Here is a 13299-nt window from a genome sequence, read left to right as displayed (position 1 = left end):
AACCAGATCTGGATTAGTGGTGCGGGAAGAGCACAGCAGTTCAGGGAGCATCCAAGGAGCCTTCAAAATCGACGTTTCGGGCAAAAGCCCTTCATCAGGAATAAAGCTTATTCCTGATGAAGGGCTTTTGCCGAAACGTCGATTTCGAAGCTACTTGGATGCTGCCTGAACTGCTGTGCTCTTCCAGCACCACTAATCCAGAAACTGCACTAAAGACTTTTAACATAACAAGAGTTATTTAACATAACAAAGCATTTAACAAAAAGAAACAGGAACAAGTGCTGAATTAGAGAGGGAGTCACCAAGAATTGGGATACGAAATAAAATAAAGAACAACAGGCACCGGAGACATGACACACAAAAAAAAGGAAGTGCTGGTGGAACTCAGCAGGTCTGGCAGCGCCTGCAGAGAGAGAAAGCGAGTTACGTTTTGAGTCCAGTGACTTCAACATCAGACTGTGTGATGGGAAGCATCTTCAATAGACAAGGATGAAGTTCAGAGGTGGAACACCCCCCCCCCTCCCCCTCCCCCCACCCCCCCCCCCCCCCCCCCTCCCCCCCTCCCCCCCTCCCCCCCCCCCCCCCCCCCCCCCCACCCCCCCCCCCCCCCACCAGGATTAATTCCAGAGATGAAAGGCTTGTTACAGCAGGAGAGACAGGGCAGTTTCGGCATCTAGATGTTGAATAGATGTAGGAGATTGAGAGGCGACCTTACAGAAGTTTATAAAGCAATGAGGGGGAAGAGATAGCGTTAACAATAGTTGTCATTTCCGGATGGGGGATTTCAAGAAAAGTGAGAAGAGAGAGATTTAAAAGAAGACATGAGAGGCAAATCTTTTACACAGAGGGTGTGGGAGGGGGGTGGGTTGTGGAATGAACTTCCTGAGGAAGTGGTGGATAGGGGCAGAACTTCAAAAAGACAATTGGATCAATACATGGATAGGAAACGTTTGGAGGGACATGTGCAGGCAGGTGGACTAGTTTAGTTCGGGATTATGTTCAGCACAGACTAGTTGGACCAAGGGTTCTGTTTCCGTGCTGGATGATTCCATTTCTCCCCCACTGCGGGGCAATCCAGAATGAGGGGTCCCGGTTTTAGGCTCAGGGGTGACAGATTTAAAACAGAGGCCAAGAGGAATTACTTCTCCCAAAGGGTCATGTGTCTATGGAATTCAATATATCGCAGTGCAATGGATGCTGGGACGTTGAGTACATTTAAAGAGACAGACAGATTTCTAGTTAGTAACGGGTTAAAGGCTAATAGAGAGAGTGTCAGAAAAGTGGAGTTGAAGCCAAGAGGAGGTCAATCAGGATGACATTAAGTGGGTGAGCAGGCCTGAGGGGCTGAATGGCCTACTCCTAGCCCTAAGGTTCATAGGGGGAAGGTCACAGAGCAAGATAGGGGCACTGGAACATTCTCTCAACAAGGAAGGGGGACAAGAGAAAGGGTACACAGAAAGAAGATGGTGGCGTGGTGTTAATGTCACTGGATTAGAAACCCAGAGGCCTAGGAATTAATGGCAAGACACCAGGAAGCTTAGAGGAACTGGGGGATCTTGTCCACGGATCCCAGAAGGCAGCAGGACAGGTTAATAGATTGGTTACAAAGGTCTTCATCAGTTGTAGCACAACAGCAGGGAGGTTATGTTGGGGCTGTCCAGGATGTGGTGAGGCCCCAGCTGGAGTGGTGAGTGTGTGGGGTGCGTGAGTATGTGGGGTGCGGGGTGGCGGCGTGTGTTGGGGGTGGGGTGTGGGGGTGATCTTCAATCTCTAATGCACATTTGCAACAAAAGCTGCACAGTCACTTCACAGAATCGATGGGCATAGAGCCATACAGCTTAGACACAGACTCTTGGATCCAACTCGTCCATGCCGACCATAATCCCAAACTAAACGAGTCCCATCGGCCTGCTCCTGGCCCATATCCCTCCAAACCTTTCCTAATCATGTACTTATCCAAATGTCTTTTAAACATCCTAACTATATCCACATTAACCACTTCCTCAGGAAGTTCATTCCACACACTAAGCACCCTCCATGTAAAACTTTGCCCCTATCTTCTTCAAATCTCTCTCCTCTCATCTTAAAAATGTACCCCCTAGTCTTGAAATTCCCCCATCCCAGGGAAAAGACAGCTACCATTAACCCTATCTATACCCCTCATGATTTTACAAGCTTCTACAAGACCTACACTCAAAAGCTTTTCAGGAAAAAGACACATTTTGTCAAAGATTTTAATCTTGCACTTATCAGGATAACGTGCAAGAATACCAATTCAAGAGCCTTGACATTTACCAATCAACATTACTCTCCTCTCATGCAGTTATAAGCGTTGGCTTTCCCCAGCTCAAATTGGCATTCTTGCAAATTGTCCTGATGAAGGCAAAATAAAAACCTTACAGAAAATGATTGTTTCATCAGGAATATCTAAGTCCTTTCATACTAGAAGACTATAAAGTTGCTGTTCCTAGAATCCAGTAGATTCTGAGGTGGCACTGTGTATTATCCAATTAGATTCACACTGTAAAGAAAGCTCTCTTACAGAGAAAGAGCAAGTAGCCGGCAGATGCTGCTGCAAAACATCAGCGTCGCACAGTTCAATCCCTACCATAGGCAGCAGGTAACATCCCAATTTGATGAGCACACGCAGCAATGGTGATGTGAGATCAGTATTTTCCACACAGCATGTAGTTAGGATGCAGGATGAACTGCCTGCAAATGCAGTGGAGCTGAAAATGTGTTGCTGGAAAAGCGCAGCAGGTCAGGCAGCATCCAAGGAGCAGGAGAATCGACGTTTCGGGCATAAGCCCTTCTTCAGGAATGAGGAAAGTGTGTCCAGCAGGCTAAGATAAAAGGTAGGGAGGAGGGACTTGGGGGAGGGGCGTTGGGAATGCGATAGGTGGAGGGAGGTCAAGGTGAGGGTGATAGGCCGGAGAGGGGGTGGGGGCGGAGAGGTCAGGAAGAAGATTGCAGGTTAGGAAGTCGGTGCTGAGTCCGAGGGATTTGACTGAGACAAGGTGGGGGGAGGGGAAATGAGGAAACTGGAGAAATCCGAGTTCATCCCTTGTGGTTGGAGGGTTCCTAGGTGGAAGATGAGGCGCTCTTCTTCCAACCGTCGTGTTGCTATGGTCTGGCGATGGAGGAGTCCATCTCCATGTCCATCTATTGCATATTCCCAATTCCTTCATCTCCGCCGCATCTGCTCCCAGGAGGACCAGTTCCAAAACCGTACAACCCAGATGGCCTCCTTCTTCAAGGACCGCAATTTCCCCCCAGACATGGTCGACGATACCCTCCACCGCATCTCTTCCATTTCCCGCTCCTCCGCCCTTGAGCCCCACCCCTCCAACCACCACCAGGACAGAACCCCATTGGACCTCACCTCCTACCCCACTAACCTCCATGTACAGCATATCATCCGCCACCTCCAAACGGACCCCACCACCAGGGATATATTTCCCTCCCCTCCCCTATCAGCGTTCCGAAAAGACCACTCCCTCCGTGACTCCCTCGTCAGGTCCACACCCCCCACCAACTCCTGGCACCTTCCCCTGCAACCGCAAGAAATGCAAAACTTGCGCCCACACCTCCCCCCTTACTTCCCTCCAAGGCCCCAAGGGACACTTCCATTTCCACCACAAATTCACCTGCACCTCCACACACATCATTTACTGCATCCGCGGCACCCGATGTGACCTCCTATACATTGGGGAGACAGGCCACCTACTTGCGGAACGTTTCAGAGAACACCTCTGGGACACCCGGACCAACCAACCCAACCACCCCGTAGCTCAACACTTCAACTCCCCCTCCCACTCCACCAAGGACATGCAGGTCCTTGGACTCCTCCATCGCCAGACCATAGCAACACAACGGCTGGAGGAAGAGCGCCTCATCTTCCGCCTAGGAACCCTCCAACCACAAGGGATGAACTCAGATTTCTCCAGTTTCCTCATTTACCCTCCCCCACCTTGTCTCAGTCAAATCCCTCAAACTCAGCACCACCTTCCTAACCTGCAATCTTCTTCCTGACCTCTCCGCCCCCACCCCACTCCAGCCTATCACCCTCACCTTGACCTCCTTCCACCTATCGCATTTCCAACGCCCCTCCCCTAAGTCCCTCCTCCCTACCTTTTATCTTAGCCTGCTGGACACACTTTCCTCATTCCTGAAGAAGGGCTTATGCCCGAAACGTCGATTCTCCTGGTCCTTGGATGCTGCCTGACCCGCTGCGCTTTTCCAGCAACACATTTTCAGCTCTGATCTCCAGCATCTGCAGTCCTCACTTTCTCCTTGCAAATGCAGTGGAGGCAGGTTCAATTAAATCATTCAAGAGAGAGTGTTGGATGGTTATATATTGGGATAGTAATGGCATGCAGGGATAGGAGGTAAAAGCAGGAGATTAGCACTAAACAATACAGCTGCCCTAGCTAATGGAGGTAATAAGGGGCTAAATGGTCTCCTTTCACACCTAAATAATTGTGATTCTGTGAATCCCACCACACGATAAAAACATTAGCAACACAAAATCCTTTAGCTCTGCTTGAGAAGAGGTCAAATAAAAAATAAAAACCATTCTCATTCTTTTCTTCAGGCATTTTCAATAAATTGTACACGTTTGCTCGTGCAGTGATAAAGGAAGGATATGTTTATGTAGATATATTTTTTACTTTGATTGAATAAAACAAATTTAAACTAAATTCTCAGGCCCTGTAGCATTAAGGGAGTTATTATAAACATCAGGAGCAATGAAGAACATGGGAACCGATTTAACCAATGGAAGGTTGGATGAGAATTTAATCTGGTCAGGTTGAAAAGAGTCTACGTTGTGGTTGAAGACTCAGGTTTACATGGGTGGCACAGTGGCTCAGTGGTTAGCACTGCTGCCTCACAGCGCCAGCGACCCGGGTCGATTCTAGCCTCGGGCGACTGTCTGTGCGTTTGCGTGGGTTTCCTCCCACAGTTCAAAGATGTGCAGGTTAGATTAATTAGCCGAGCTAAATTGTCCCATCGTGACCAGGGATGGGCAGGTGAGGGTGAATTGGCCGTGGGGAATTGCAGGGTTGTGGGGATAGAGAGGGGGGCTAGATCTGGGCAAGATGCTGTTGAGTGTTTCGCTGAGGACTTGATGGGCCGAATGGCCTGATTCTGTGTTTCGTTCAAGGCGCATGGTGCCTCCACGATAATTTTCAAACTGATCTGCTCTTATAGTTCAATTCTTCCACTGGATAGGAACACCCGGCTCGGACATCACTTGTGCCCTCCCCACGTTCACCAGTTATGACTCACTGAGGTGCCCCACATGCCCCTTGTGTATCCCTGCAGGGACTGGTTTGGAACAAACAGAGGAGGAGTAGGCCTCACCTGTCCTGATTGTCAGCTCCTCATCCTCATCATCCGTGAAGATATAAGTCTGGGAACCAACGGAGAGAGAAAAGATTAGCACACAACTGGAATTCAATGCGCAGAACAATTAAATAAAAACTCTTCCTAAAGTTGTCACAAAAATAACCCATCAACACACAGGGTAGCTGGCACCAACTTACCAAACCCCTGCTATAAACCCTCCTCTTGGATACGGCATTTTTCCGAACACTTCTTGTGTTACTGGCTATGGGACAAGGGATTGGGAGAGTGAGGGCAAGTGGATGTCTCAAACAAAGAGCCGGAGAGGATGGGTTGAATGGCCTTCTGTCGGGTCTAACCACCCCTGAGAGGCAACTAACACCTCACCAACTTCCCCTTCACCTCCTCCAGAACTGCTCACAAACAAGGATCAGAATAAGGCCCTGACTTTCCAGTTTTGATGCCTGTTTTTACACTTGTGCAGCCTGAAGCCTTCAGGGATTGAAGTCCCTGTACAGGTTTCTTCCCCATTACCAAACTTTGAGAGGATGCGATTGATGAATGCTTTATAAATATTAACAATATGGTCAAAGACCCAGCAGCAGAAGAGGAACCTCCTCAGTGGTGCGAGCAGTGGCCTTGAAGTGACATTCGGAATAAGGAAATGATAAGGTTATTGGACTTTATACTTGCACAGTGACCAATATTACTAGTCCCACACAAGTGCAGGCTCCAAAACCAATACTACTGGGACAGCGACCAGTGTTACTGGTCCCATACAAGTGGGGGCACCAAAGCCAATATTACTGGCACAGTGACCATTGTTACTGGACCCATAACCCGTGCTGGCTCCAAGAGCATTATTACTGGCACAGTGACCAGTGTTACTGTTCCCATAAAGTGCTGGCTCCGAGACCAATATGATTGCTGTTACTGATGGCAGGACCCGTATTAGTGGCCCAGTGACTAGTGTTACTGGTGTCAGACCAGTTTGTCTACTGGTCTGGAATCTCCCTCGTACACTGATCCAGTACTATTGGCTTGACCCTCTGGAAAAATGGATGCTCAGTACCACTCTGAGGAGAGAGGATGGAGAACGTAAACAGATCAGAAGGATGATAGCACCCGCTCCGCGGATTACACGGTGGTGTGGGTTGCTGATTGTACTTAGCAGAGGCTTCCTGTTTCTTAGTGAGAACAGGAAGATGGGTAGGAACAATACACAAGTGAGACAACAGAAATAGCCACGTCGCTTTGAGCAGAAGGGCCAGCCATTTCCTCATTCTGTACGTCTCTTCAAGGCTACTGCTCACAGCACGTTCCTCTTCTCCTCCAACAGCCTTCCTTTCCATCAGCTGCAACTGTGATTGAGGCCCTTCCGACGAGCCACACGCCACCCCACTCCCCCAATCACAGGCCCTGCCCCATCCCCCTCCTCCCCACTGCTGACCTCTCCCTCACCACCAAGCGGGGGAAAAGCCGCACCATGGCTTTCTGAAAGAAAGGAGTGGAACTGATCCTGTTAACAGTGCAGTCAGGGGACTCCATCCACTGACAGCGTGCCATACACAAGGCTGTTCCACAGAGTGCCTTTAACCAGACGACAGGCTTTGTGTGCGCGCGCCTACAGCTAGGCCTTGTTTAAGCATGGCCAGACGTGGATCTCATTCAACACGATTTCCACGCCAGCTCACAGCTCCTCTTAAATCCTTCTACCATTTTCCACCAGGACGGGATTTAGACATCATACAGCGGCAGAGATAAAGAGACGGGCCAGGGAGGCTATTAGTCAAAAGGATTGTACTTGAGGCTAGTCCATCAACTGTGGGACTTTGTCTGTCTGTCTCTCTCTCTCACGCTCCCTCTTCGAAATAAGCAATTGTAAATTGGAGCAGCACGGTGGCTCAGTGGTTAGCACTGCTGTCTCACAGCACCAGGCACCCGGGTTTGATTCCCAGCCTTGGGTGACTGCCTGTGTGGAGTTTGCATGTTCTCTCTGGCTCTGTGTGGGTTTCCTCCCATAATCCAAAGATGTGCAGGTCAGGTGAATTCTAAATTGCCCCATAGTGTTAGGTGCATTAGTCAGAAGTAAATGAGGGGTGGGGGAATGGGGGTCTGGGTGGGTTGCTCTTCGGAGGGTCGGTGTGGACTTGTTGGGCCAAAGGGCCTGTTCCCATGCCCTTCCAATCTAATCTGTAAAAGGATTTACAAAGAGAAGATACATGCGCATAGCGCCTTTTACACCTTGAACATACATCGATAGGAATTAGGAGGAGGAATAGGCCACTCAGCCCCTCTAGTCTGCTCTGCCAGTCAATAATATCATTGCTGAGCTAACTGCACCTTTAACACCACTGGTCAGGTTACTGATCATCTTCTAATAAGTAACCGCTCAACAAGGATTGATGACTTGGTTTATTTAAAACAGTGTCAAGAGTGTCTGGTGCTGGTCAGGCAGCACCCGAGGAGCAGAAGAGTCGAAGCTTCGGGCATAAGCCCTTCATCAGGAATCCTAATGAAGGCCTTACACTCGAAACGTCGACCCTCCTGCTCCTTGGATGCTGCCTGACCTGCTGTGTCTTTCCACCAGCAGACACTCTCGACTCTGACCTCCAGCAGCTGCAGCCCTCACTGTCTCCTGATTTTAAACAGAGCCAGGTTACAAAGCAATGACCTGCTCTGAGGAGGGGTTGTACTGGACTGAAAGTGTTAACTCTGCCTCTCTCTCCCCCACTGCCGAGTTTCTCCAGCAGGGATAGCATAGGTGGGTGGGTGAGTCTGGCTGGGACTCTAAGGGTCGATGTGGCCTTGATGGGCCGAATGGTCTGCTTCCACACTGAGGGGGGGGGGGATTCTGCAATTCTATTCTGATCCCATTTTCCAGCGTTTGGTGTGTACTACAGTGTTTCAAATGCTCAGCTGAATATTTCTTTAGTATTTTGAGAGTTCCAGTCTCTCCAACCCTTTTCGACAGCAGTTTGACCACCCTCTGAGTGGGGGAAGGACAAAAAGAAAAGCTTTCTTTAAATCCCCTCTAAACCTCCTGCTCCTTACCTTCACGTGGTGACCCCACCACTAAAGGTTTCTTCCTACGTCTGCGCCCCTCAGAACTTTTTGTGCACCTGAAATCGGGTTCCCCCTACCTCAGCCTTCTCTGCTCAAGGGAAAACACCTCCAGCCTGTCCTGTGGCTGCTCAGAGTGGAAATGGTCCAACCACAGAGCCTGGTGAATCTGCTCCGCATGGTCTCTGGTGCAGTCACCTTCTCCTGACACAGAGTCAACCAGCAGAGGCTACACAGTAGCACCAGCTGCTGCCAAGCCACCATTAAATGCAGTTCCAGAATAAACTCTTTATTTTTCCATTCTACACCTTGACTAGTAAAGGTACTTTAGATTAGATTACTTACAGTGTGGAAACAGGCCCTTCGGCCCAACAAGTCCACACCACCCCACCGAAGCGCAACCCACCCATACCGTTACATCTACCCCTTACCTAACACTACGGGCAATTTCCCATGGCCAATTCACCTGACCTGCACATCTTTGGACTGTGGGAGGAAACCGGAGCACCCGGAGGAAACCCACGCAGACACGGGGAGAATGTGCAAACTCCACACAGTCAGTCGCCTGAGGCGGGAATTGAACCCGGGTCTCTGGCGCCGTGAGGCAGCAGTGCTAACCACTGTGCCACTGCCCCTTGCCCCAAGAATAGATAGATGCTCGATGACAGGCTCCAGACACAATGGGCTGAAGGGCCACTTTTCATGTTGTAAAACTCCACGTCTCTATAAACCCAGAGCCCCTCCCTGTGGCTGACCACACGAGTGTGGCTTTAAAGCACAGTTTATGTCCTGCTGCTGTCTCTAAACGTGGCTGTGGCTCGTATTTCTGAGAAACCGTCTCAGTTGTCAGTCCGGAAACTTCCCGCTCGAAGAGACCACCAGGGACACACAAAAGGCCGAACGACTCAGACACATAAAACCCAAACCTGAATTGGTGTGGACTGACCACCTTATCCAAGGTCGACAGACAAGAATAGTTTCAGGACTGAGCAGCTGTAAGCTCATGTGCGGGGGGGAGGTGTAGAACAGGGAAACAACGATTCTAAACAGACAGCGAAGGGGAGCTATGAAAACAGAAAGTGCTGGAAAAGCTCAGCAGGTCTGGCAGCGTCTGTGGAGAGAAATCAGAGTTAATGTTTCGGGTCCAGTGGCCCTACGTCAGAAGGACCCTTCCGACTGAAGGGGAGCTGTCTTGTTAGAGATTGTAAAAATTGGGCAGGGCTTCAATAGCACAGCCTGGGGTGACTGTGTGGAGTTTGCACATTCTCCCCGCGTCAGTGTGAATTTCCTCCGGGTGCTCCTGTTTCTTCCCACATTCCAAAGATGTGCAGGTTAGGGTGAATTGGCCATGCTAAATTGCCCACAGTGTTGGGTGCATTAGTCAGACGGAAATGGGTCTGGATGGGTTACTCTTTGGAGGGTCGGTGTGGACTTGTTGGGCCGAAGGGTCTGTTTCCACATTGTAGGGAATCTAACCTTCAAAAAAAAAATCAGTCAGTGCATCTAATAGTGAATGGTTAATTTCTTTCAGCATTTCAAATGAGATTGAAGACAGTGCAAGGGGAATTTGCTTTGTGCTACATATGCCGTTTGTTAACTAACGCAGGACAACAATTCACCAAGTCCACCTTCAGAAAGCACATGCCAACAAAGGCGGGCAGAACCGGTACAGAGAATAATACAGGAACACCCATGGGGACACGTTTTCTAATTATGTTTTGGATAGTACCCTTCAATATACCCTTCAACCATTTGGGAGGGAGCGACTCCCATTAGCACCAATATAGACTCATGGACGAGTTGGGCCGAACGGCCTGTTTCCATGCTGTATTACAGTCAGCGGCCGAGGGGTGACCTTATAAAATCATGAGGGGGCCATGCTAAATAGTCAAGGTCTTTTCCCTCGGGTTGGGGATTCCAAACCTAGAGGACATAGGTTATAGGTGACATAGGAAGGATTTAAAAAGGGATGTAAGGGGCAACTATCCTAATATCGTTTTTTTGCAAGGTATAATGTCAATTTTTATTCAATAACAGACCTGTGAAAGAGCTTGGAATACCTTACTACACTACGCTATATCGGCCCAGCTCTGGCAACCTGAGGCTAATCAGAGGACAGAAAACAACAAATATGAAAATGATTAAACTCCAAAATCGGATCATTACACAAAGGGTGTGAGCTATCGGGAGAGGCATGAAAAGGCTGGGGCTGTTCTCCCTGGAGAGTCAGAGGCTGAGGGGTGACCTTATAGAGGTTTATAAAACCATGAGGGGAATGGCTAGGATATATAGACAAGGTCTTTTCCCCAAAGTTTGGGAGTTCAAAACTAGAGGGCATAGCGTTAAGGGAGAGAGGGCAAAGATTTAAAAGGGAACTAAGGGGCAACCTTTTCACGCAGAGGGTGGTGCGTGTATGGAATGAGCTGCCAGAGGAAGTGGTGGAGGCTGGTAACAATTACAGCATTTAAAAGGCATCTGGATGGGTATATAAAAAGGAAGGGGTTAGAGGGATATGGGCCGGGTGCTGGGAAATGGGACTAGATTAGGTTAGACTATCTGGTCAGCATGGACAAGTTGGACCAAAGGGTCTGTTCCATGCTGTACATTGCTCTGATTAATTATTTGTGAGCACAGGACTTCAACCAGAGCTGTGCTAACACTTCCACTTGAAACCAGTTAAAAATGATCAGCCAGGCTCACAGCATGATTAATGTGTGTGCCCTAAAAACTACATACTTCTGCCCACAGGACTTTATAGATGAAAGGAATATGTCCATACCATATTCCTCCTTGAGTTAGGAGGAAGAGGGGGAGCTGGAAACAGCTAAGCCCCTCCCACTTTTATGTGCAACACCTCTTACACCCACCCCCAGTCCTGAAAAAGGGTTACACCTGAAACAACCCCTTCCTGATGCTGCCTGTCTTGCTGTGTTCTCCCAGCCTCCTGCCTGTCCCTCCTGATACTGCCTGCCTTGCTGTGTTCCTCCAGCCTCCTGCCTGTCCCTCCTGATACTGCCTGCCTTGCTGTGTTCCTCCAGCCTCCTGTCTGTCCCTCCTGATGCTGCCTGCCTTGCTGTGTTCCTCCAGCCTCCTGCCTGTCCCTCCTGATGCTGCCTGGCTTGCTGTGTTCCTCCAGCCTCCTGCCTGTCTACAGAGAGACGGGTGGGCACCAGAGGGGCTGGAACTCGACCCGACCACCCTCCATCGAACTCCATCTTGATTTAACCTCGCCATCTTTCTCTCCCTAGTTATCGCTACACTGCCCCTGGTGGGCAGAGCCGGTCATTCATTAATTATTTAATTGGTACGGGACGGGGCATGGTTTGATGCTGGGTTTCAAAAGATACTTCAGAGAGGAAGTGGGGTTAATATTGAGTTCAGTGAAAGCACAGTTAACATGGAGTCTTCTGTTCGAAAGAACGGTGATTGGACTCTACACTCTCTAACGTTGGTTTTTCTCTCTCTCCACATATGCTGCCAGACCTGCTGAGTTCCACCTGCAGTTTTTGTTATTTCAGATTCCCAGCCTCTGCAGTTCTTTGTTTTATTAAAGGTTTCTGCTGAGGTCCTACGTCAGCCACGCTCAGGCCAATCTGCCCGCTCAGCTCATGCTGGAGAAATTGCTGTTCCCTTGTCTTCATGTATCCCAGCCCTGATGAATTCTAGAAAAAATCTTTTGACGTTTCGTCTCTTTGCAGCAGCAGCCAATTTAATTGGTGGCTCAGTGGTTAGCACTGCTGCGTCACCGCACCCGGGTTCAATTCCACGCCCGGGTGACTCTCTGTGTGGAGTTTGCAGATTCTCCCAGTGTCTGCGAGGGTTTCCCCCCACAGTCCAAAGACACGCAGGACAGAGTGAATTGGCCAGGCGAAATTGTCCCATGGTGTCCAGGGATATGTAGGCCAGGGGGTTATCCATGGGAAATGTAGGGCAGGTCTCTTCAGAGAGTCAGTGTGGACTCAATGGGCTGAATGGCCTACTTCCACGCTCCAGGGATTCTTTGACGATTCCAATAATAACCAAAGACAACATGACTGAGATAGAGAAAATATGAATCACTTTTCAGAAGGAAAGTCCAGAAATTTATTTTAAATTAAGTTTGGGCAATAGATCAAAGGATTACGTCTCCTTATCTGAAAGAGGATGTTCTGGTTATGGAGGGAGTACAACAAATATTTACCAGACTGATTCCTTTGATGATGGGAAGGTTGGAGCGGTTAGGACTAGATTCACTGGAACTACGAAGAATGATGGAGTTTCTCATGGAAACTTATAAAATTCTAACAGGACTAAACAGGGTCAACGCTAGGTTCCCGATGACTAGGGAGTCCAGAACCAGTTTAAAGATATGGGGCAGGTCATTCAGGACTGAGATGAGGAGAGATATTTTTACCCTAGTGAGCCTGTGGAATTCTCTGCCACAGAAAGCAGTTAAGGTGAAGATATCAAACATTTTCATGAAGGAGCTAGATATAGTTTCAGAGTCATAGAATTATACAGCACCGAAACAGATCCTTCTGTCCAACTCGTCCATGCCGACCAATATCCTACATTAATCTAATCCCATTGTCCCCTATCCCACTAAACCCTTCCTATTCATATACCCATCCAGATGCCTTTTGGATTCCCTACAGTGTGGAAACAGGTCCTTCGGCCCAAACAGTCCACACCGACCCTCCGAAGACCAACCCACCCAGACCCATTTCCCTCTGACTAATGTACCTAACACTATGGGCAATTTACCACGGCCCATTCACCTGATCTGGACTGTGGGAGGAAACCGGAGCACCCGGAGGAAACCCACGCAGACACTGGGAGAATGTGCAAACTCCACACAGACAGTCGCCAGAGGCTGGAATCGAACCTGGGAACCTGGTGCTGTGAAGCAGC

At 49.1% G+C, this 13299-nt stretch overlaps 1 protein-coding gene across 1 annotated transcript in view; it reads right to left on the bottom strand.

The window, feature by feature from the left end:
- The window catches only part of LOC140489276 (beta-1,3-N-acetylglucosaminyltransferase lunatic fringe-like), a 54149-nt gene that overhangs the window by 19819 nt on the left and 21031 nt on the right, over window positions 1–13299 (bottom strand). The window contains exon 2 of the mRNA XM_072588647.1: window positions 5365–5413. Within this exon, the coding sequence (XP_072444748.1) occupies window positions 5365–5413 (49 nt within the window). The remainder of the gene's footprint in view (window positions 1–5364; window positions 5414–13299) is intronic.

This window comes from Chiloscyllium punctatum, chromosome 18, assembly GCF_047496795.1.
Source record: "Chiloscyllium punctatum isolate Juve2018m chromosome 18, sChiPun1.3, whole genome shotgun sequence".
Taxonomy (NCBI): Eukaryota; Metazoa; Chordata; class Chondrichthyes; order Orectolobiformes; family Hemiscylliidae; genus Chiloscyllium; species Chiloscyllium punctatum.
The sequence above is the reverse complement of the archived record's forward strand: the minus strand, read 5'-3'. Positions and strand labels throughout refer to the sequence as shown.